Genomic DNA, 24,145 nt, shown 5'->3' with positions numbered 1-24,145 from the left:
ATTAGTCTTTGGAACAAACAATCAAATTACTCATGTAACAAATCAAGTAAATCAAACAATAGCAGGCTAATTAAATAAACACAACCACATTGATCACTAATTATTCTTCGACTTAACGGCTCCAAATCGTTGCCTAGCACCTAGAATTTCGAGTGCAACTGATGGATTATGTTCTTGTCAACTTGAAAAGCCTTCGTCAGAACATCACCAGAGATGTCCGGCTTCGATCCGAACACAGCATTGGCAATGGTAATAACACCAGGATTCTGGCTACCAAGAGCTGCAATAGCAACCGCATGACCATGTCCCACATTTTGCTGGAAATGGACAAGTCCTTCCGAGAACACGAACACGTCACCCTTGTTGAGAACCTTAGCGATGAGCCTGTTTTCCTGGTTGGAGGTGACGAACCCTACGTGGAGGCTGCCTTCAAGGACGGTCAGGATTTCAGTGGCACGAGGGTGGGTGTGGGGAGGGTTGATGCCCCATGGTGCATAGTCGATACGCACCATGGAGATGCCAAGAGTGTTGAGTCCTGGTATTTGAGCTACATTTACTGGACTCACTTTTGAGCCAACTGCGTTGGATGTGTTGCCGGCCACGTGAAGACCGCTGAAGAAGAAATCGGTGGCTTGTGCAAGCTTGGGGTCCTTGCAAACCATGCCATTCACTAGCACTGTTATATGTTGCACCAAAAAAATGTAAGAACTATGAAATATTCAACAAGTACGACTGAGATGTTCGAGTTGTGCTGGGGTTAATATTGTGGGTAAGCGTTCGTTTAGTTAAATTTGCAAGTAAATAATAATAATAATAATAATAATAATAATAATAATAATGATATTTATATATATCAGAAGCTAAGGCCGGTTACGAGTTTGGAATTCACTGCCATACAAAATGGGTGTTGTTTGGCAACCAAGGGCTGTGATTCAAACACATACATAAACACACAAGGCTATATGTTTCAATCACAATCATTGATTGTTGTACATCACCTATGCTGTGCAATATGTTTCAATCACAATCATTGATTGTTGTACATCACCTATGCTGTACAATAGAGGATCTGATCTAACGTTATGAGTTGTACTGTAATCAAGGGTTGTGATTGAAACACACACGACTGCGTGTTTTTTAATTACATACAGTGTTTGATTGTTGTGGAATACCCGTGCTGTACAACAAAGGATTCCGGTCCGCAATGATAAAAGATTTCACCTCGTGTGGAATTGGTAAATTGTACAAATTCTTTGGTGCCGGCTCACGATCTGCTTGATGTACACGGCTTGCTCAAACTGGATTTATGAATAAATTAAAGCAAGCAATCTTTCGATCTCACAATGTAGTAATAGTGAACAAGATTGGTATTCTTAAATAAATTAACAGCAATGGTCATAAAAAAAAAAAAACCATTTGATTTTGAGACGACTTGGTCAGACAAATCGATCATGGACCTATATAATATGTGACCGTTTCAAGACATGAATGCACCCAATTGTCTCAAACCGGGTTTGTAGATGAGCCCAGGGAATGAGGATTAATTATTTCTTGGCTAATTGTTCTGTTCTTGTATTATTTACCAGAAAAACAATGATAAAGGTAATTAATTAATTTTTTCTTGATTTTCATTTGCTTCCTTTTTTTTTTTTTTTTTTTTTTTTTTTTTTTTTTTTTCAGTAATTTGTAAAACTGAACTATACTTATTGTTACAAATTGCAATACCATATTACAGCTTTGATTGTTACTCTGGGACTTTGGTTGGTGGTGTCCTCTGCAATTTCATAAAAAATAAAGAAAGAAAAAAGAAAAATGAATTGTATAAGATTTTGACTTTTATTCAGGCAGGTTGGGGAGAGGAGAAGAATGCAAAGCTTCCAGAGTTGTATATCTATCAGCACTAATTTTTTATTTTTTTTGGGGGGGGAATGAATGTTACAAATACAAGAATTGGTAAGAAACTCAAAACAAGACTAAAAATACAACAATGAATGTTAAAATTATAATTGACAAGCAAAGACAGATTTTGCAGACTGCTTTAAAAATCCACTATTCTGTCATGCACATACACTCCTTACACCGTGGATACCTGTATACACTCCTTCCGGTAGGCCGTGAAAAAACCCGTTTATTTTGTCTTACCGCCTTCCTGACTCTTCCCTCAAACACCTTCCATTCTATTGTGTTGTTCTTCAAAAAGATGTCTGCAAGTCTTCGCTTGTTTGGCCGTATAGTTGGCATTTTCCCTCCACCATAGTATACACGATAACCAGACACCAAAGATGACATCTGACTCCCCGAGTCCGTCATGGCAAATACATCGGAAGCTGTGCAGCCAATGAAGTCCAGTGCCGCTAGCTACACACCAGCAGAAAAAATAAATATTATTGTAACGGACATGAAAACTGCAAGGAATAGTCTGCAACTCAGTCGAATACTTTCAACAATTAATGATAGCTAACTGATGTAAAAAAAAATATATATATATACATGATGGTTTATGTGGGATTACTTTCCTTTCACAGAAAAGATAGTCAGTGCACCAGAGAATACAGGTTTAGTAAATGGAGCAATTATACACCAAAGCATATTTCAGGTCTTCATTTTATATACATATCAGTAATTTTAAACTGAGAGTGAAGTAAGAATACCCAAAAAGATTACACGCAATGCGTAAGGACGCCAAAACTCCCAAATGCACCTAGAACAAAATGAAGGCATCTAGGACCTATGCTTTTTAGGTTTTCAATATATAGCATACTACTTCAAACAATCATTATTGAAAAAATAAAAATAAAAAATCAACTACTCTCTAATCCCACGAGAAAAGATGGTCAGGATGTAGCAAAACATCCTAATTTATTTGTATTACAGAAATCTAAATAAAAAACAAAGTATGAACCTTATTCGAGCAGATGTTGTCCACTAGAGCCCAAAAAAAATCCATATTAAAACGTGGAGAAGTTGAGTTACATAAATTATCAATGTGTTGGATGATAGAAAGAGCTTGCTATAGAACACTTCAAAATTAAAAGTTACACACAAATGGGTGGGGAAGGAACTCAGTTAGGCAAGTCTAGTAATAGCCGAAACAGGCCAAGGATTAAAGAGAAGATGCAATATAAACATTACCTGAGATGAAAAATTGCTGAATGATTCCATTTCAGATGATGAAAGCAATTTCTCTTTAGTAACCAAATTAGGATACAAGCTGATTAAGGCAGCCAACCTCGACCTCCCTCCAAAAATATTGGCACCTGCCAGAAATATGTTGGTCTTGCGGTTAAAACCAAGAGCAGCAAGCATAAGCACAGTTTCTTCAGGCGCTAATGGACATAAACCTTCTGATCTAAGTGCTGTTGGAGAGGGTAACCTGCAACAAATTCAAAGATGACTTGAAATTATTCAAATAAATGTGAGATAAATGCTCCCCATAGTAGTGTAAATCAAATGTACGATAAATATCAACATATCAGTCTTGTTTCTAAGGGTTGTCCATAGATCAAGCGTAATATTGCATCATGAAAAACTAGTTCCAAGAATGCTTCTAGGTAGTCTTATACCAATATGTCCACTACACAAACTGATCTATAATTTATCTGCAACAAATTCTTTACATTCCAGAGGGAGGTAAAGTGATGATGTCACAAGAAGATTCCTTCTGAAAATAGTCCAAAACTGGATCCAACGCTTTGTTTAATGTCAGTGAAACTACAAGTGAATATTACTTTGAGAGAGTTTTTTTCAAAAGTCTGCAGGTGTATCACCTCCATTGCATTCACCATGCAATACTAGTGAAAGTCAACCCCTCAAAAAGAAGCGGCCTCTTCATATGGCCGCTTTCCATATCACAAATCATTATATGTGAGTGCGCAAGTAGAAAATCAAATAATAAAAATGAAAAGGAGGCATACTTTGTGGTATACTTTAGATGAGTCAATGCAGGGAAATGAATTTCACGATATGCTTCCAATTCTTTTCTTTCTTCTTCTCCCCCACCAAACTCGCACAAAGAATGAGCTACCATGTCAATTTCAAACCTCAGGTGCAAAGCCAAGTATCGGGAAGCTTTCAGTGCATTACCCCTTTTCTTCTTCATCTTTGATTCCGCAAATGGGCCAACAAGGTATCGATCTAATGTTCCTGAGTGTGTAGCATTCTGGCGCATCCTTTGAATAAGCAAAGCACCAGTTTTTTGTATTTTGGGAACAAATTGCAATGCATGAAAATTACATCTGCACCGCAGTCTCTAGACAAAGTGCCCCAATTAGCAAGAAATGTATTAAAGGCAAAAAGTATCAGAAGCTAACATTACAATAGATAAAGATGTTAAAAACGCTAGAGATCTACCTGCAACTGAGATGGTAATGGATCAGATGCCAAACGATTCCCAAATCCAACAAAATGGACAACTCTATTTCGATGTAAGATAGGAAGAATGTATTTCAGGTAAAAACTTGGCTTGGCCTCTTTCATAATGTCTGCATCTGTCACCTGTAACAGAATTCCAGTAAGAAATGCAATATGAGCAAAACATTTAATTGAAGCTACCTATGCACCATAAGCAACTGTTATCATTGATTGGGGTAAGAATCTGACCATACTACCAATTGCCTCCAGATCTAATGACTGAAGCTCCTTAGGCAGTTCCTTCACTATCCGAATATCAGGTTTCAAGTAGTTGATAAAATGCTCCTCCTGATAGATATCGCTGAATTGGCTAAGAAATTATAGAATTTGGCAGTCACTTCTCCATTTTAAGAATCGAGACAGATTTCAAACAATTTTGTCATTAGAAACTACTTGGAATACTTATTGTCATATTGATCTTGCATAGAGACAAATATACAGATAAGTTCATATTAAGACGGCACTTTCTGTGAGACTACTATCATTTTACTCAATTCACCATTCTAAATCAGTATTTGAAAACCAAGGCAGGCATCTGAAAGACCCAAGTTCGTATAAAGGTGCCAAATCTGTGAAAGTGAAATCGACTCATTGTAAATGATTAGTTGTAATCATAGAACTTAATACTGGAACGAGTGCCCAAATTAAAATTCATTAACAGAGCAAAATCAAAGATTGTGACATGGACATGAGCTATTATAGCTTGACAAACATGTAAAACTTTTTATGGCAATGGCAAAACACAAAATAGGAAAATTAAAACACACAACACACATAAATCCCATTATGCAGTTATCCCTATCTATCAGAGGTTCTATCGCATTGCCAAGTGGTAGCATTTTCGAGAACATACCAAACGGTTCAAACCCAACCAATCAAATCAAAAGAGATATTCCCTCAATATAAGCATATAGTAGAATAATGAATATATAAATATATAATATGCTAAACTTTGTGCTCTCAGTATCATCTTATAACCCCAAGAAAAAATAAGAGAAAACCTTACTTGCTCATATGAATAAACTATTCTTGAGGAACACTGAAGGAATCTAATATAAGAGTAAAACCAAGGGTCTTATAACAAAGAAGTAAACTTGTAAAATAGGTTCCCTCCAATAATGAATGACCTTTAGACCAATATGTAATCTTACACGAAGGTAGAGGCATCAACAGTTTATCACTACAGAACAGAAAGAATGTAAGATGGAAGAAAAAAGATGACGACAAAACAGAAGAGCTTAATATGTCACCTCACATCTCTCCAAACGCTACTATACAGAAAATTGGGAACAACAAGAGTTGCATTAAGTAATCGAGCAACAGCAACAGCATTACAGACCTGTTGTCAATCAGAGCAGTGATTTAGCTGGTAGAAAACAGTACAAGCAATTTTATATTATTCAATAGGACCGAAACTTCTTTTCAGGAATCAAGACGACTCATACGATTGAAACAACTATAAATAATCATAGAAGCAGGAATTTGATTCATAGACATAACTTACAGCTACTCGTTGTTGGTTTATCCCACCATTAGCACTAACAAGAATGTATCCATTGAATCCCTCTGATTACAAACAACATTCAGCACCATATGAGATTTATTAAGTCGTGGGATGCATCCGTGCATGTGGCCATACACACAGAGATAGATAGATAGGTTGAAGGGGAGAGAGAGAGAGAGAGAGGGTCACCATTAGGTTCCCAGTTACGTTGGTCAGCGCAAGGTATCCAGGAAGAAGCAGGGACGAATGGCTCATCCCAAAGGCCTTTTGGCTCGGGTTTGTTCTGTCCCTGAGTATTGTAACATCAAATAATAAAACAAGGCAACTTAACAACCAAATAATGAAACAAATATATCCGTTGTATGGATTAACGTAAGACAAACTTCACAAATTAAGCCTACCTCTGCCAAGGCATGGGCCGCTTTAGCCAACAGCCTTGCATAGATAGTTTTTTGTGGCTTCTTCCCCTTTCCAATCTTTCCCAATTCTCCCTGTAATCATTGTGTGAGGAAAATGTAAGAACAACCAGATTTCTGCACCAGCTCAAACAAAACACATTGATGTACAACAATTGTACCAATTTTGACTACTCCACTAACCAGCAAAAAGGAATCAGCTGTGTGTGTGTGTGTTTTTTTTTTTTTTGTCAACCGGCTCTGCATTTAATTTTGAAACTGGACTTGCAACACAATCCAGGAAGACATAGTAGCAGGTGGATTAGTGTAGCACAACAACCATTTCTACTGTAGCATCAAATTGAGATGTAAAATCCTATAACACTGCTCACAACGACAACATAAGGAGTATCATACTTGTAATTGCCACATCAAGTTGGTTCCTGCAAAGATGGACAAATAATTGAATACCTCCATCCTACTGTACAAGTAACTGACACCCATTGATTAATTGTCCATTACAATTTAGCCACATGCCTAAAATCATTCTTTCTCCACAGTTCAACAAATCAAAGCTGTTCTATACAATACCAAATATTATTGACCAATCACTTCTCTTATATTCTTTCAAAAGAATTCAATTTTTTTCAGGATCCAGTAGGCAATAAAAACTACAGCATTTATGGGTAATTTTTATACATTTCCAATCTTTTGAAAGTTTCAATGTTTAGTAGAATCCTGCTAGTAAAAGATGATTGAACTCATGCATCAACAGCGCATTTCACCAGTAGTAACTTGTACTTGTACAAGCTAGAACTTTAACCTCAAAATTGAATTGAAACTTGATTAAAACATACCGGAATTGACAACTTTGAAGCATTTGCTCTTCGAAACTTGTGCTTAAGACTCAGACCAAATCCCGAATCTTGAATCCGCCAAAGCATCCACCAATTCATCAAGAAAAAACAAGCCACCAATCCAATCACCGCCGCTATTCCCCTCACTCGCCTCCTATACCAGACCTTCCTCGCCTTCTTATTCAGCACTCTCTGCCTCGATTCCAAGAAAAACCCTAACTCTAACCACCGAATAAACCCAAAACAACAAAGAGAAGAAGACTGGGCATTGGAGGACCGAGTTCCGAGGGGATCTCGAGGCGAGCTCTGTCGAGTTCTTGGAGTGGAGCACCGAGCGGTTAACGAGTTGGACAACTGGTTCGACTCGGACCGATCCGAGACTCGGATTTCATCAAAGTCAGGTTCTTGCTGAGCTTGCTGTTGAATTAGTATCAGACCGTTGGTTTCCACAGGTACATGTGAGGAGTGACTAGAGATGGAGGTCATATTCATGATCTATAGTTAGCTAATCTGTACCGAATGTTTCTTGAATGTCATCTGAATCTGTGTGTGTTTGTGAACATTGTGTGTGTGTTTGTGAACTTTGTGTGCGTGTGTGTGTGTGTGTGAGAGAGAGAGAGATACAGAGAGTTGAAGACGTGCTTTTTTCTTTTTTTTTTTGTAGGAATATTTAGTGAGGGTGGTGGGAAGTGTCCGAATTAAAACTAAATATGAGGGTTTGGTTTCCTGTCTTAAAAAATGCCACTATGCCACTAATTATGTATTAAGTATATATATTTTTTTATGAATAATGCCATTCACTTCTTATGTAGTCAAATAACAAAATAGCACGTCACATTTAATAATAAAATAATTCACACCTTTTTTTGTTTTCTTGGATCAACTATCCAATAAATGTATATAGTTTTCTTGAATCAAGTATCGAATAAATGTATATAGTTTTCTTGAATAAAGTATCGAATAAATGTATATAGTGTTTTTAGGTGTGGATTATTTTATTATTAAATGTGATGTGCTATTTTGTTATTGGACCACATAGGGAGTGGGTAATTTCACCCTAGTGAGTAGCTAAGCATTGTCTATTTTTTATTAAAAAAATTGATAAAAAAATTAAGGGTAAAGTGCAAAAAAAACCCCTGAACTATACTCTCTCTCCCTAAAAACCCCCCTGAACTTTTTTTTTAACATTTAACCCCCTGAACTATCCAAACTTTTGCAAAACTTACCCACCGGTAAGGTTCCATTTGGTTCCTCCGGCTAAATAGGCACGTGATAATCACATGCCAGGGCTGTAACTTTAAAATGACAAAGCTGCCCTTATTGTATAAAACCAAAATTTTTGATATTTTCCAAAAAAAAAAAATATCCAAAATTAAAACCTAAACAAAATTAACCCCAAATCGCCGACTCTCTCTCTCTGTATCTTCTTCCCCAACCAGCCACTTCCACCATCCATGGACGCCACCACCGCCTCTCCCTCTCTCTAATCCAACTCCATCTCTTTAAGAAGATGAGAAAAAAAAATTAAGACAAACAACAACCCCCTCTCTCTGTTTCTAACCCTAGGAATCCAACTTTTCCTGCAAAATCAAAGAGTTTGCAACAATCAACACCCCCCTCTCTCTCTCTTTTCTAGACCTTGGAACCCAACTTTTCTACAAAATCAATGCAAAAGAAGAAAACACACAAAAACACACATCTTAACCTTCTGCAATCCAGTCTGGTTGGGTCTCAGCAGGTGGGTCAAAATTCACAAGCACCGGACACGGCGATGCCGACGACGAACAACGAAGGCGACGACGGCGATCCAATTGGGTTTCAATCTGAATATCAATTCGGCGACGAGACCATGTTCTCGATTTGGGTTCGCTGAAACAAGCAATTGGGTCTAATTTGAACCATCAATTCGGCGACGAGTGAAAGGGGGGTGTGTCGCCGGCTGAGTTACGGTTCCGATGAGGAGTGTAAGGGTATCGATGGAGAGGAGTGGTGAGGGTTTTGTTTGGATTTCAATCCCTCTGTTTCATATTTAACTATTTCTCCCGAAAATGCTTCCTCTGGATATCTTCAATTCTCTGGACAGGCACATATATATATATATAGACACACACATAGAGGGAGGGAAGGAGAGAGCTGCTGTTTATGCTGCCTTAGTTGGAGCGGCGAAATCTTGCGGTTAGGATTGATGAAGAAGATAAACAGTGTAATGATAAGGCTGTGTTTGGGTAATTAGGTGTAACAGTAAACTAAGGTTGTGTTTGGGTGTGATTTGGGAATAAACCATCAAAACTGCATCGTTCCACTAAAGGATAATTTTGTAATTTTCTTTTTCTGGTGACGGAAACTTGCCTACTGTCCTTAAATGCAACTTTTTAATAGTTCAGGGGGGCATTGGTTAATTCAAGGGGGTTTTGTGCAATTGGCTGATAGTTCAGGGGGGTTTTTTGCATTTTACCCAAAAATTAATGAAAACATTTTGTATTTTGAATGTTTTCTTTTCTTTTTCTTGTTCAACATGAGATCCAATTATGGGCGGGCTTTGGAAACGAAAAGTTATTTTGTCATTTATTTTATTATCATTTTATGATGTTGCAGATGCAAAATTTTATAGGTAATGGAAACTCGGTCAGCTATTAAATCGATCAAATCGAATAATTTTATATGACATATGAAAATATAAAACTATCTTTTATCTAGAATGGGGCATTTAGGTCTCTAGAATTTTTATTTTTTATTTTTTTATATATATAATAAGATATAAGGTAATTTTTGGACGTATTTTCGAGGAGCACAACCCAAAATTTTCAAAAACTTATAAACACAAAATAATCAAAATGCACCATTTTGAGCAAATTAGGAGGATCTAGATAAAAAATTTCAAAGAAAATAGAAATATACATTTCAAAGTTTCAAGAAAAAACAGATTTAAATAAATGAAAAGATATCTATGCATTTTATATATGGAAATGAAAGGTATAGTAATTTTTAGAATTTTTTATTTTGATTGAAGCATTTTAATTGATAATTTTGTAATTCAAAATATAAGACGATCATATTTACTTTAATATGAAGCTGAATTTTGAGATTTTATTTTTTGTGAATTTTGAGATTTTATTTTTTGTGTTTTAAATATTAATATCTCATTTTAATAAAAATTTTATACTCTTATAATTTTTTTAATATATGTGAAATATTATAAAGGTCTCTCGTGTGAAAGTTCACCAACCACCCCTCAAAATTTTGAGAATCTCGTGGTGGGTTGACTATATATGTATGCGCAAATATGAATTTTGATTCCTCTCGTTCTCCGAAACACAGCATTCGATCAAGCCATTTGTGTACATACAAAAGCACAATAGGCCAAATTGTATGTATCACTGATCTCTATGTTTCACAATTGGCCAAATCTGATGATTTTCAATCCACGTTAGGCCACGCTTTAATGAAAAATATATACGAGTATATATATATATATTTAATGTAAACTATTTAATAATTTTTTTTTATATATATATAATAAGATATAAGGTAATTTTTGGACGTATTTTCGAGGAGCACAACCCAAAATTTTCAAAAACTTATGAACACAAAATAATCAAAATGCACCATTTTGAGCAAATTAGGAGGATCTAGATAAAAAATTTCAAAGAAAATAGAAATATACATTTCAACGTTTCAAGAAAAAACAGATTTAAATAAATGAAAAGATATCTATGCATTTTATATATGGAAATGAAAGGTATAGTAATTTTTAGAATTTTTTATTTTGATTGAAACATTTTAATTGATAATTTTGTAATTCAAAATGTAAGACGATCATATTTACATTAATATGAAGTTGAATTTTGAGATTTTGGTATAACCACTTTGGCCTTAGCCTTGTTTTTGCCACGAGCCTTTGGAGTATTACCCCGGCCCTGCCCATGGGGGGGCTGATTCATGAACCCTGCAAAAATTCACGAGTTAGAAAATCCGGTAAAGAATTAGAACTGCCTTTAATATATGCAATAGAAAAATCAAAAGCAGATAAATCAGCTTGCCAACCAGCAAATATCTGTTTGGAAACTAAATTTTTAACATCTTTTTCCAGTACTTGTTTAGCAGCACTACAATCAATGCGTAACAAGAATTTCTGATTGATTAAATCATCTTGGAATTTATAAATGCATTTAACCAAAGAAAGAATTTCCTTTTTTATGGTTGAATAATTTAATTGTGCATTTTTCCAAGTTCCTGAAGTGAAGCGAACAAGTTCCTCCGTTCCTGTATTTGGATTTTGCTGTTTCAGAATACCACCGTATCCAATGTTGGAGGCATCTGTTTCCACAATTTTGAACCATGAAGAATTGGCTAGAGCTAAGCAAGGAATTTGTTTTGCTCTGAGTTTAATCTTCTGGACTGCTTTGGTGTGATCCAAAGTCCATGGGGAAGGAGATTTCCTTAACCTGGTGTACAAAATTGCTGTATCCTGTGCAAGATTTTTGTAGTGACTTCGAATATAATTCAAGCTACCCAAAAATCTTTGGAGCTGAGTTTTATCCTTAATTTCATCTGGAAATTTAGAAGCAAACTCAATACTGCGATCAATAGGTCTAATTTTCCCATCACAAATTTCATGACCAAGAAATCTGACCTTTGTTAAAAACAATTTTAGTTTAGGAGCAGAAACTACTAAACCACTTCGGTAAATGATATCTTTGAAAATTTTCAAGTGTTTATAATGCTGATCGATTGAATTTGAAAATATGAGGATATAATCAATATAAACAATAGAAAATTCAGTAAAAGGATTAAATATGTCATTCAAAATATGTTGAAATTCTGAAGGGGCATTTTTTAATCCAAATGGCATTACTGTCCATTCATACTGTCCGAAAGGTACGCAAAAAGCTGTTTTGTACCTGTCTTCTTCGGTGATTTGTACCTGGTAATATCCAGATTTAAGATCAAATTTAGAGAAGATTACAGCAGATTGCAACCTATCTAAAAGATCTTTGATATTGGGGATTGGATATCGGATCCAACTTAAAGTAAGATTAAGTGGCCGATAATCAATAACCAATCGAGGAATTCCTCGTTCCTTTTCAGCATTTTTATTGACATAAAAAGCTCTACAACTCCAGGGGGAGTAGCTAGTAGTGACAAGCTTTTTAGCCATTAAAGAGTTGATTTCAGTTTTACATAATTCCAAGTAGTCAGCTTTCATGTGGCTGGGACTAGCTTTAGAAGGAATCATGCTATCAGTAAACCCCTTGACATAGGGTAAAGAAACAATATGCTTCTTTCTGGCCCAAAAAGCATTAGGAATCTCACTACAGATTTCTTTTAGAAAGTGTTGCCGTAGTGACTCAATTTTCTGTTGCTCCTTGGGTTGTACCAATCTTTGATTAATTGCTAAGGAGGATACCTCCTGTTGCAAATAATTCAGTTGTTTTTCCTTAAAGATAATGTTATCTTTAAGAGTATTGATATGCTTATTTACTGGTGGGGTCAAGAACTGGAAAGTAATTGACTGGCCATGTAAAGTAGAGCATATTCCATGAGAATCAATTTTCTCAATTGGCATAATCAAAGCTAAAAAGGGAGTGCCCAAAATAACCTGTTGTGCCAAGTTTCTGATGAGTAAGAAGGTAGATGGGAGGCAAATACCTTCTTTACAAATGAAAACATCCTGGTAAAAAATACTGAAGTAGTGGAATGGACCAATGTTCAAAATCAATTGAACAAATGGACTATCCCTCCAGTAAGTGCTAAAAGCATTTACAAAATCGGAATGCTTAATTTAGCTGATCTATGGACTATTAAGACCATGGAACAGACCATGCAATTAAGCACTAAGGATACAATAATTAAATTAAACAATATGCTGATCTAAGGATACAATAATTAAACAATATGCTGATCTATGGACTATTAGGCATTCTTGGTTTTTCAAGATATGTCCTCAATCAGTTAAGGCTGATTTTCCAAACTGGGTTATACCCTGGTGGGCTATATTTGGCCCTGATCTGGATATGTTGCCTGAATCAATCAGCAAATTATATTTGCCATGGCAACAATTTCATCCTCAATTACGAGGACAGGATAATATTCCTGTAGGGAAATCCACCCTATTGTTCTTTACTGAATTTGGAATCCCTTGGATTTGGAAATGGGATTTCCAATGTGGTTATACCACTGACAAGTTACCAGTCCTTCAGAGGATATTTTATTACAGATGGTGGTCAGGCATGACGCAAGAACCTATTCAAGCCCTCCTCCATCAGATCAGAAAGAAAACAATGGAATATATGGATAAGATTCCAAAGTTAACTATTCCGGAACCAGAAATCTTTAACCCCTTTGAACTTGTTAAAGATATGATCAGAAAACAACAACCATTAATTACTGAAGCAGATTTAATGGTTAAATGCATGGATTTTATGAGGAATAAATTTGTTAAATCCTTTGAATCCTCTACCCCTACAGTACGAGATGATGCATCCATGGTATCAGTCTCTAGCCAGACCAGTCAAGATGGAAATCAGTTTTCTTGTCTTGCAGGTTATGCTCAGGATCCCAACGAAGATCTTAATTCCGAAGATGAGATTTCGATAGCAGACTATTGGGACTCTCTCACAGGACATTTGAAGGATAAGATGAATCCACCCAAAAAGTAAAGATTCCTCTTAATCCTACCGACAGAAGAAGCCAAAGAACTTTTCCAAAAGTCTTTGATTCAACAGTATTTCCTTTCATCAGATGTCTACTTTCCATCCGATAAGGAGACAGCACTTAGTGGTGGGCCGACCGACTGCATTATTCGAGCACACGATCCCATACACTATGCGGACTTCAAATTGTGAATTTCAAGTCCATTTTATGTATAAATAGAAGGCGATGTTTTCCTTCAATGTATCTTTCAATTTTCTTTTCTCTCCTCTGTAATATTTCTCTGTACAAGTTTAATAAAGAAAGTTTTCTGTAAGTCTTTTAAATTTTGTTCTAGTCTATCGATCCTTTATAGATATTGCATATATATACTGTTACTGTATCTATCTATATTCATATCTATATCTAATTTGGTATCAGAGCCATGTTGGCTTAAATTTTTATTGTTAATGCTTTTAGGTTCTGGTAGCATGATTATTATCGTAATTATGTACTGAACAATATGAATATTATTCTGTCTAAATTATGTTTATCACAGATTCAATTATGGGTCGTCCAAAAGTCGCGTTGGAATGTTTAACCCGTTTTTGCATTAGATTGCTGCACAGGGTATTGTTTCCAGTAAATCGTTGACAGACGAGTAATAGAATCTCTCTTAAGCAGAACGACGACAGAATAGTAACTTACTGTTCACTATATAATATTATAATAGTTACACTATGCAGACCTAAAGTATTAACAATAATTAACAGCCATGTTACAACCATCTTCGTCCTCCTCTTCAGGACTACAGGATAACCAGGATTCAGAACTGGTAAAAAATACTGAAGTAGTGGAATGGACCAATATTCAAAATCAATTGAACAAATGGACTATCCCTCCAGTAAGTGCTAAAAGCATTTACAAAATCGGAATGCTTAATTTAGCTGATCTATGGACTATTAAGACCATGGAACAGACCATGCAATTAAGCACTAAGGATACAATAATTAAATTATTGTCTTCCCGTGACCTTCAGAGGCACATGCATAAATATAAGTACATCCATATAGGTTTAATTCAAATTGCTTTTAAACCTTTAACCTTGTTAGGTATGGATGCCTGCATTCAAGCAACCCTAAGGGATGCTAGATGTCTGAAATTTCACCCTTCTTTGATGGGTGCACTGGAAACCAGTCTATGTCATGGACCGGTTTATTTTGATGTCTATCCTAGTCTGAATTTATCTTTAACAGATAAAAATATCCATGAGGCAGTAAGTCTTAGGGTACAGACTTATGGATATGATTACTTACCTGGATCGGAAGTGATAAGTGTTATTTATCGCATCCATTACAAAGTACTTGATACTATGTGTCCCAAGGCCATACGCAAAGACTCTAAAGGAGTAACAGCGTTATGGGACACTAACATGTACACATCCAATGTTGCCACAAAAAGGATGATTCCTTGGAGTGAGATAACATTTCCTGAACACTGGACGATTTCTAATGCCGTCCCAGCACAGCCAATTGCTAATCATAGCTTAGACTGTGTTATTCAGGACCAAGATGGTGATGTTTTTCTGAATTTCAGAAAATCTATAGATCTATCCAGATCTGCATCATCTAAAGGAAGCCATCTTCCTTATCGTGTTTCTTGTCCTCCTTCTCGACATTCGATCTCTTCAGATTATCGTAAAGAAGGACTCCCTGAAGCAGTTGATTCCAAGCTCAAGCTGAAAGGAATACAACAATCCCCGAATCAGATTCCAAGAGGAGTTTACGAGAAGGCACCCATAGGTATGTCTCGTCGCCAATTTGGAATTGAATTCAGCCCAACTCCATCTGAAATGGGAATCGGAAACGAATCTGTAAAGGATCAGTTTGAAGATCCTACAGATATCAATGATCCTCATGAATATTAGTTTTAATGGATTTTGTCCCTGATAGAATTGCCATTAATGCTGAATTTCAACAGGATCAATATAAAGAATTCAGAAGTTGGTATTTCAAAAGTTTTGACCAAAATCAATTACAACTTTTCAAAACCCAATTTTATGAATTTCTACAAGAACGCAAAATGGTTATACCTTTTGTTTCTTGGTTTTACATGACCAATCATTCTCTTGTTAATATTAACATATTGGATGATTTTCTCAAACCATGGACCACATCTGAAGATAAGGTCTTCCACTCTGTCCATCCTCCCCCTGACCATCTAATTCTCAAAAGAATTGACCCGGACAGTGGTTCTAAAGTAGAAACCAAGGCTTATAGCCAACCGAAAGTAATTGACCCAACTAGTACTGCGACTAGAAAGGACATTACTCACGTTTACAAGCAGAACAATTATACCAATGTTTGCTTACAAACTATAGGGTCCCAGCTTGGGAGAATTGAAACAGGAATAGACACGGTGTTAAATACAATTAATACTAAGTGTATTTCTGTGAAAACTTCTCCTCCAGAAGCTTCCTTATCCAAAGCATTGGTGAAACCTGCAATTGAAGTTCAAGGCTTCAATCTGACACATCCTAAGAAGAATGAAGAATTTCTTACTCTTCTTACTCAGAAAATTCAAGGACTTAAAATTCAGACTTTATCCCATGATGAATCTGAAATTGGTTCTGATTCTGAGAATGTGTTACCTCATATTGAGGAAGTCCTTAAGGATCTTACTCAGCTACCTGAGTTCAACAGGATTGTCTATGATAAGAATATCCACTCAAATACAGCCCCTGCTCCGAGTCGATATTATTATCCCAGACCCACACCTCAAGATATCTTGTATGAAGAAGATTATTTTCATACACAGAAATCTTTTCATGGCAAGACCATTTATGAATGGAACATAGATGGCAAATCTGATTATCAGATTTACGAGGTTATTCATCAAATCCTGATGTATAGCCAAGTTTGTAAAATCAACAACAATACTGACCCAACCATTGCTAAGTTTGTCGTTGCTGGTTTTACAGGAATCCTTAAAGGATGGTGGGATAATGTTCTCACTGACATTCAGAAAGCTGAAATCTTTGCTGCTACCAAGACTGTTAAAGATGAAGCTACTCAACAATCAGGCCCTGCTCCTGATGCGGTTTACACACTCATTACCACTATTATCCAACATTTTGTTGGCCCTGAAGGTGCTAATAGTGAAAGGAGTCGTGAACTTCTGCAAAATCTAAGATGTCCATCTTTAACTCATTTCCGGTGGTATAAAGATGTATTCTTGGCAAAGGTTCTCCAACTCAATGATGCGAATCATGAGCACTGGAAAGCCAAATTTGTAGATGGTTTACCAACCTTCTTTGCTGAAAGAATCAGGAAAAAGCTTAGAGATATGAATAATGGTATCTCTATCCCTTACAGAAACTATACCTATGGTGGATTAGTTAACATTGTAATCCAAGAAGGTCTAGCTCTCTGTAATGATCTGAAGTTACAATCCCAGTTAAAATCCCAAAGATTAACTGGTCGAAAGGAAGTAGGTGAATTTTGTGATCAATTTGCCTATCAAACTCCCTTATCTTATCCTAAACCTAGGAAAAGAAATAAGGTTGAAAACCCTTATAAAAGGAAGTATTCCAAAAGAAAGAATTATTCAAAGGAAAAGGATAATTCTAGACAGTATACTAAGCCTAAAAGGAGATATACTCCTAAAGCAAAGGGTAAAGGAAAGCCCAAGGCTGAGGCTAAATGTTTCAAATGTGGACGCATTGGCCACTATGCAAACAAATGCAGAACTAAGGAGAAGCTCAGTAGTCTTCACATAGAAGAAGAACTGAGACTTCAATTAAGTAAATTGTTACTTAATACTAGTTCTTCTGAACCAGAATCATCAAGTGATTACGGAGATGTTGTCATGGAATTACAATCTTCTTCTTCCTCTGAAGCAGAGATTGAAAACCCTAGATGTTCCTGTAATCCTTCGCATGATGATTATTATAAGGCAATTGTTGAGATGAATGGATTAAGCTTAAATGTTTTAACTTCAACTCAACAATCCTTATTGGATCTTATAGATCATATCCAGGATCCTCAAATCAAGATGAAAGTCTTTGAAATAGGTTCTGCTCTGGCAAAATCTAATGAGGAACCGGATAATCCAGATTTTCTGCGAGCAGAAAATCATTACAGCATGAAAGAAGTTCTACGCAGATTAGAACACCAAGGACAAAACTCTCGTCCTGCTAATCTCCCAGATCTTAAGATGGAGATTAACCTTTTAAAAGAAGAAATTCGTCAATTAAAGTCTAGACAGACTACGATGGATTTGGAAATTACTCTTTTAAAAGCAAAATCTGCAATCCCATCTTCATCATCCAATGATGAAGTTATTCCATCCGAAGGTAATAATTATCTTCAACTCTTGAATCAAGTTACTTACCAAAAATGGTATATTACTATCAATTTGGTAATTAATCAGGAGTACACACTCACTAATGCAATTGCTTTAGTTGATAGTGGTGCAGACATGAACTGCATACAGGAAGGTTTGGTTCCTACTCAATATTTTGAGAAAACCACTCAAGGTTTTACCAGTGCAAGTGGTGGTAAGATGCAGATTAAGTATAAACTTAATCATGTTTTCATTTGTAAAGAAGGTATTTGCCTCCCATCTACCTTCTTACTCATCAGAAACTTGGCACAACAGGTTATTTTGGGCACTCCCTTTTTAGCTTTGATTATGCCAATTGAGAAAATTGATTCTCATGGAATATGCTCTACTTTACATGGCCAGTCAATTACTTTCCAGTTCTTGACCCCACCAGTAAATAAGCATATCAATACTCTTAAAGATAACATTATCTTTAAGGAAAAACAACTGAATTATTTGCAACAGGAGGTATCCTCCTTAGCAATTAATCAAAGATTGGTACAACCCAAGGAGCAACAGAAAATTGAGTCACTACGGCAACACTTTCTAAAAGAAATCTGTAGTGAGATTCCTAATGCTTTTTGGGCCAGAAAGAAGCATATTGTTTCTTTACCCTATGTCAAGGGGTTTACTGATAGCATGATTCCTTCTAAAGCTAGTCCCAGCCACATGAAAGCTGACTACTTGGAATTATGTAAAACTGAAATCAGCTCTTTAATGGCTAAAAAGCTTGTCACTACTAGCTACTCCCCCTGGAGTTGTAGAGCTTTTTATGTCAATAAAAATGCTGAAAAGGAACGAGGAATTCCTCGATTGGTTATTGATTATCGGCCACTTAATCTTACTTTAAGTTGGATCCGATATCCAATCCCCAATATCAAAGATCTTTTAGATAGGTTGCAATCTGCTGTAATCTTCTCTAAATTTGATCTTAAATCTGGATATTACCAGGTACAAATCACCGAAGAAGACAGGTACAAAACAGCTTTTTGCGTACCTTTCGGACAGTATGAATGGACAGTAATGCCATTTGGATTAAAAAATGCCCCTTCAGAATTTCAACATATTAATATCTCATTTTAATAAAAATTTTATACTCTTATAATTTTTTTAATATATGTGAAATATTATAAAGGTCTCTCTCGTGTGATAGTTCACCAACCACCTCTCAAAATTTTGAGAATCTCGTGGTGGGTGACTATATATGTATGCGCAAATATGAATTTTGATTCCTCTCGTTCTCCGAAACACAGCATTCGATCAAGCCATTTGTGTACATACAAAAGCACAATAGGCCAAATTGTATGTATCACTGATCTCTATGTTTCACAATTGGCCAAATCTGATGATTTTCAATCCACGTTAGGCCACGCTTTAATGAAAAATATATACGAGTGTATATATATATATTTAATGTAAACTATTTAATAATTTTTTTTTATATTTTTAATGTTTAGAAATAAAAAATTCACATCTTTATAATAGTATAGCTAATATAGATAAATTAGCAAGGATATTATGGTTCAATAGTTTTTTTTTTTTTTTCACCTTCCAAAGTAAATGATGAAAGTTCGAGTCTTTAAAAGAATAAAGTGAGTATGGGTGAATTTTTTACCAATGACAAAAAAAAAAAAGAAAAAAAAAAAGATATTGATAAATATAAATATGTTTAAAATTAAGAAAATCCCCTTATACAGACACTGAAATTTGGTAAAATGATATAAAAAATGTATCTAAAAGCACTTTAATAAAAAAAAAAAATTTAATGAAAAACATTTTGTATTTTTAATGGTTATAAATAGGAAAAATTCATACTTTTATAATAGTATAGATATAGATTATAAATAGATTTAAATATATAAAAATTGTTTAAAATTAAGAAAATTCCCTTATATAGATATTGGAAATGGGAAAAAAAATTATATAAAAAATGCATATAAAAAGTGAAAATAAAGGTTTGTTAAATCTTAATTAGAGAGGTGATTTAGTTTAAATAAGTAATTGTAGTAATAAATTACTTTAACAGTGGACGGTAAAAAGAGAAATGTTTGAAATGAATTGAAATAGAAATAAAAATAGGTACATGTAGCTCCCAGGAAGTCAACGTGCATATTCAAAAATTTTACTAAACACTCTTTATTATTAAGAATTCACTGGGCTTACAACGTATTGAGGCCAAATAGGCATATATTCTAGTGTTTGGAAACTACATTTTAGAAGAACTTTTAATATTAGAAGAGCTTTTCTGTCTATTTGGCAAAATGTTTACTAAAGCTCTTCTACTACTAATATAACTATTATGCCCTTAGATGAAATAAGGTTCCAAACAATAATCATTCCAACAACTGTAACCAAAACTATGATATTAACAAACATTTCATTTGTGAAAGAACAAAGTATGTCACACATCTATCATGAAAATGATTTAAAAATTATTTCTTTTACATTGTTGTTGGCTATAAAATGATCTAAATAACATTTTTTTTTAATACATTTTTTTATTAATTTCACCGTAAGGAAGTCATTCATACAGTTAATATCTAATTATTTTTCTTTTTTTTCAACATACATAATATATGCAACTCATTTTATAAATTCTTTCTTCTACAGTGTTTTGAGAAATTGATATATGAAAGGAATTTTTTTTTTTTTAAATACAACGCTTTACATACAAGTTCACCTATTTTTCAATTCAATTTTGAGGTTAAAAAAAGAAAAAGCTAAAGATGAAAAGAATTTTTTTTTCTTCATTTTTTTTGGGTTAGTACATCGTGGTTGCCATAGAAAGATTCCGCAGACACCTTTACATACATGTTCATTTTGAGGTGGAAAAAAGAAGAAGAAGAAGCTAAAGATGGAAAGTATTTCCCAATTTAATTTCAAGGTGAAAAAAAGAAGAAGCTAAAGTTGAAAAGATTTTTATGTTCTTCATATTTTTTGGTTGACCGTGGTTGTGTAAGTTGAAAGAGTCCTTAGCCCAACGGAGTTTATTTTCATAACCATCATCAAGTAAATAATATAAAATATACACATATATTACCGGTATAAAATTGAAGACAAAAACATATGATGGTAATGTCTATGAGAAAAAGGGAAAACAAAAAACCAAAATAAAGATGGAATCGAAATATAAATTACAATAGCTATATATATTAAATAATACTGTATTTAAGATTGAAAAAAATACGGAGTAGAAAAAACATAATCAAGTAAAAAAAAAAATCACTTACCAAAAAAAATGAAAAACAAAATTGTATCTCAAACTGAGAAAACACAAATTGAAATAGACAATGTCAATTTCTCTTCATTAAAAAGAAAAAGAAAAAGAAAAAGAAAGAAAGAAAGAAGATTGGCCTGAGACATAAGATTAGATGGTGGTGGATCTCATGTAACTATGTTAAGAAACTTTCTGAATTTTTAAGCCTGAACCAACACAATGGACTAATCTTGAGGATGAGAAAAAGGAGAGCATGGCCGTTGCTATGCCAACCAGATAAAAGAGACAATATGTAATGCGATTAGGTTTCTTTACACATGTATAGGGATACTGGTGGAATATTTTATTTTTGTTTCACAAATATGGAGGGTGTACTTGATATTTTGAAAGTTTCATTAAACCCCTTAATAACTTCCGTGTCTTTAAAAAAAAGAGTGTTTAGGAAAAGCTGGGATACACAACTTCTCCAAAATGCTCTTCTAAGACTCAAAAGTTCTTTTAAAAAATTAACCAAACACTACCCAAAACAACTTCTGACCCAAAAAAGCTAAAAACGACGTTTCAAAAGCCAATCCAAATAGGCCCTATATTTCTTTTCAAAAACATTTCATAGCTCAAATTTCATTAAAATAAATAAATATATATATATATATATATATATATATATATATATATATATATATATATATATTTGTATTCAAAGACACCAAGTTTTATCCGAGTGAGCAAACAAGGAGAGATAATTCTAATCTTATACCCCTCTAATCCCTATATACACACCATTCGAAGAAAACAAATTAAAAACCTTATTCATCTGTCCAAAATGCAATTTGCTGACTTTAGAACTTTAAAAATTATTTCTTTAAAAATTTTGTGAAAGAACAAAATATATCAGACATCTATCATGAAAATGATTTAAAAATTATTTCTTTTACATTGTTGTTGGCTATAAAATGATCTAAATAACATTTTTTTTTTTTTTTTACATTTTTTTTTAATTTCACTATAAGGAAGTCATTCATACAGTTAATTATCTAATTATTTTTCATTTTTTTCAACATACATAATACATGCAACTCATTTTATAAATTCTTTCTTCTATAGTGTTTTGAGAAATTGATATATGAAAGGAATTTTTTTTTTTTTTTTTTTAAATACAACGCTTTACATACAAGTTCACCTAATTTTCAATTCAATTTTGAGGTGAAAAAAAGAAAAAGGTAAAGATGGAAAGAATTTTTTTTTTCTTCATTTTTTTTGGGTTAGTACATCGTGGTTGCCATAGAAAGATTCTGATGACACCTTTACATACATGTACGTTCATTTTGAGGTGAAAAAAAAAAATAGAAGCTAAAGATGGAAAGTATTTCCCAATTCAATTTCAAGGTGAAAAAAACAAAGACGTTAAAGATGAAAAGATTTTTTTGTTCTTCATATTTTTTGGTTGACCGTGGTTGTGTAAGTTAAAAGAGTCCTTAGCCCAACGGAGTTTATTTTCATAACCATCATCAGGTAAATCATATAAAATATACACTTATATTACCCGTATAAAATTGAAGGCAAAAACATATAATGGTAATGTATATGAGAAAAAGGGAAAACAAAAAACCAAAATAAAGATGGAATCAAAATATAAATTGCAATAGCTATATATATTAAATAATACTGTATTTAGGATTTATTTGTCCAATGGAAAAAAATACGGAGTAGAAAAAACATAGTCAAATAAAAAATAAAAAAAATCACTTACCAAAGAAAATTAAAAACAAAATTATATCTCAAACTGAGAAAACACAAATTGAAACAGACAATGCCAATTTCTCTTCATTAAAAAAAAAAAAAAAAGAAGATTGGGCTGAGATATAAGATTAGATGGTGGTGGATCTCATGTAACTATGTTAAGAAGTTTTCTGAATTCTCAAGTCTGAACCAACACAAAGGACTAATCTTGAGAATGAGAAAAAGGAGAGGATGAATCCGTTGTTATGCGAACAAGATGAAAGAGACGATGTGTGATGCGATTAGGTTGCTTTATATATATATAGGGATAGTGGAATATTTTATTTTGAAAGTTTCATTACACCCAGCTTCCTATGTCTTAAAAAAAACGAGCGTTTAGGAAAAGTTGGGGGTACCCAACTTCTCCAAAATGCTCTTTTAAGACTCAAAAGTTCTTTTAAAAAATTAACTAAACACTATTCAAAACAACTTCTAACCCAAAAAAGCTAAAAGCAGCGTTTCAAAAGCCAATCCAAACGGCCCTATATTTCTTTTCAAAAACATTTCATAGCTCAAATTTCATTAAAATAAATGAATAAATATATATATATATATATATATATATATATATATATATATATTTGTATTCAAAGACACCAAGTTTTATCCGAGTGACCAAACAAGGAGAGATAATTGTAATCTTATACCCCTCTGATCCCTATATACACACCATTCGAAGAAAACAAATTAAAAACCTTATTCATCTCTCCAAAATGCAATTTACTGACTTTAGAACTTTGGAATTATCGTTATTTTTATTTTATTTTAATTTTTTTTGGAGGGGAAAGCAAATAAGGGGAGTTCTCTGAATGATCCTAGCGAGCAAGCATATAGCTATCTAAATTGTGAAGAAGTGGCCCCACGAATTTTGTTGGAGTTTGATAATTTGTAATCTTCATTTGTTCTTCGCTTATTTTCATGGGTTTTATTTTCTGTGGTTTTATTTTGTGATTGGGTTGTTGATTTTGCA

General features: G+C 34.1%; 2 protein-coding genes across 2 annotated transcripts; both read right to left on the bottom strand.

Annotated features, from left to right (window-relative positions):
- Positions 1-140: 140 nt before the first annotated feature.
- LOC132278537 (putative germin-like protein 2-1) lies at positions 141-13,653 on the bottom strand. Its single transcript, XM_059780348.1, has 6 exons — positions 13,633-13,653; positions 12,068-12,090; positions 8,872-9,035; positions 8,561-8,664; positions 8,360-8,423; positions 141-676 (listed from the first exon to the last, which is right to left on the bottom strand). The coding sequence occupies exons 1-6, from the start codon at positions 13,651-13,653 to the stop codon at positions 141-143; spliced, it is 912 nt and encodes a 303-aa protein (XP_059636331.1).
- LOC132308689 (O-fucosyltransferase 15-like) lies at positions 1,884-7,859 on the bottom strand. The gene is made up of 10 exons (XM_059806862.1): positions 7,167-7,859; positions 6,316-6,405; positions 6,104-6,203; positions 5,915-5,976; positions 5,661-5,749; positions 4,600-4,720; positions 4,351-4,494; positions 3,915-4,249; positions 3,133-3,373; positions 1,884-2,358 (listed from the first exon to the last, which is right to left on the bottom strand). The coding sequence occupies exons 1-10, from the start codon at positions 7,656-7,658 to the stop codon at positions 2,050-2,052; spliced, it is 1,983 nt and encodes a 660-aa protein (XP_059662845.1). The 5' UTR covers positions 7,659-7,859; the 3' UTR covers positions 1,884-2,049.
- Positions 13,654-24,145: the final 10,492 nt, after the last annotated feature.

The sequence above is a fragment of the Cornus florida genome, unplaced genomic scaffold, assembly GCF_030987335.1.
Source record: "Cornus florida cultivar Cherokee Brave unplaced genomic scaffold, ASM3098733v1 CherokeeBrave_3.0.0_Hap2_Chr01, whole genome shotgun sequence".
Taxonomy (NCBI): domain Eukaryota; kingdom Viridiplantae; phylum Streptophyta; class Magnoliopsida; order Cornales; family Cornaceae; genus Cornus; species Cornus florida.
The sequence above is the reverse complement of the archived record's forward strand: the minus strand, read 5'-3'. Positions and strand labels throughout refer to the sequence as shown.

Excerpts from the sequence above, each read along its gene's own strand:
- LOC132308689 (XM_059806862.1), bottom strand. The coding sequence starts at position 7,658 with ATGAATATGACCTCCATCTCTAGTCACTCCTCACATGTACCTGTGGAA. Across the intron at positions 6,204-6,315 it reads CGGCCCATGCCTTGGCAGAG|GGACAGAACAAACCCGAGCC; the intron begins GTAGGCTTAATT and ends TACAATACTCAG. Across the intron at positions 4,721-5,660 it reads AGCGTTTGGAGAGATGTGAG|CCAATTCAGCGATATCTATC; the intron begins GTGACATATTAA and ends ATAATTTCTTAG.
- LOC132278537 (XM_059780348.1), bottom strand. The coding sequence starts at position 13,653 with ATGGATGCATCATCTCGTACT. Across the intron at positions 8,665-8,871 it reads ACCAGACTGGATTGCAGAAG|ATGGAGTTGGATTAGAGAGA; the intron begins GTTAAGATGTGT and ends CTTCTTAAAGAG. Across the intron at positions 677-8,359 it reads AAGTTTGGATAGTTCAGGGG|TGCTAGTGAATGGCATGGTT; the intron begins GTTAAATGTTAA and ends AACATATAACAG.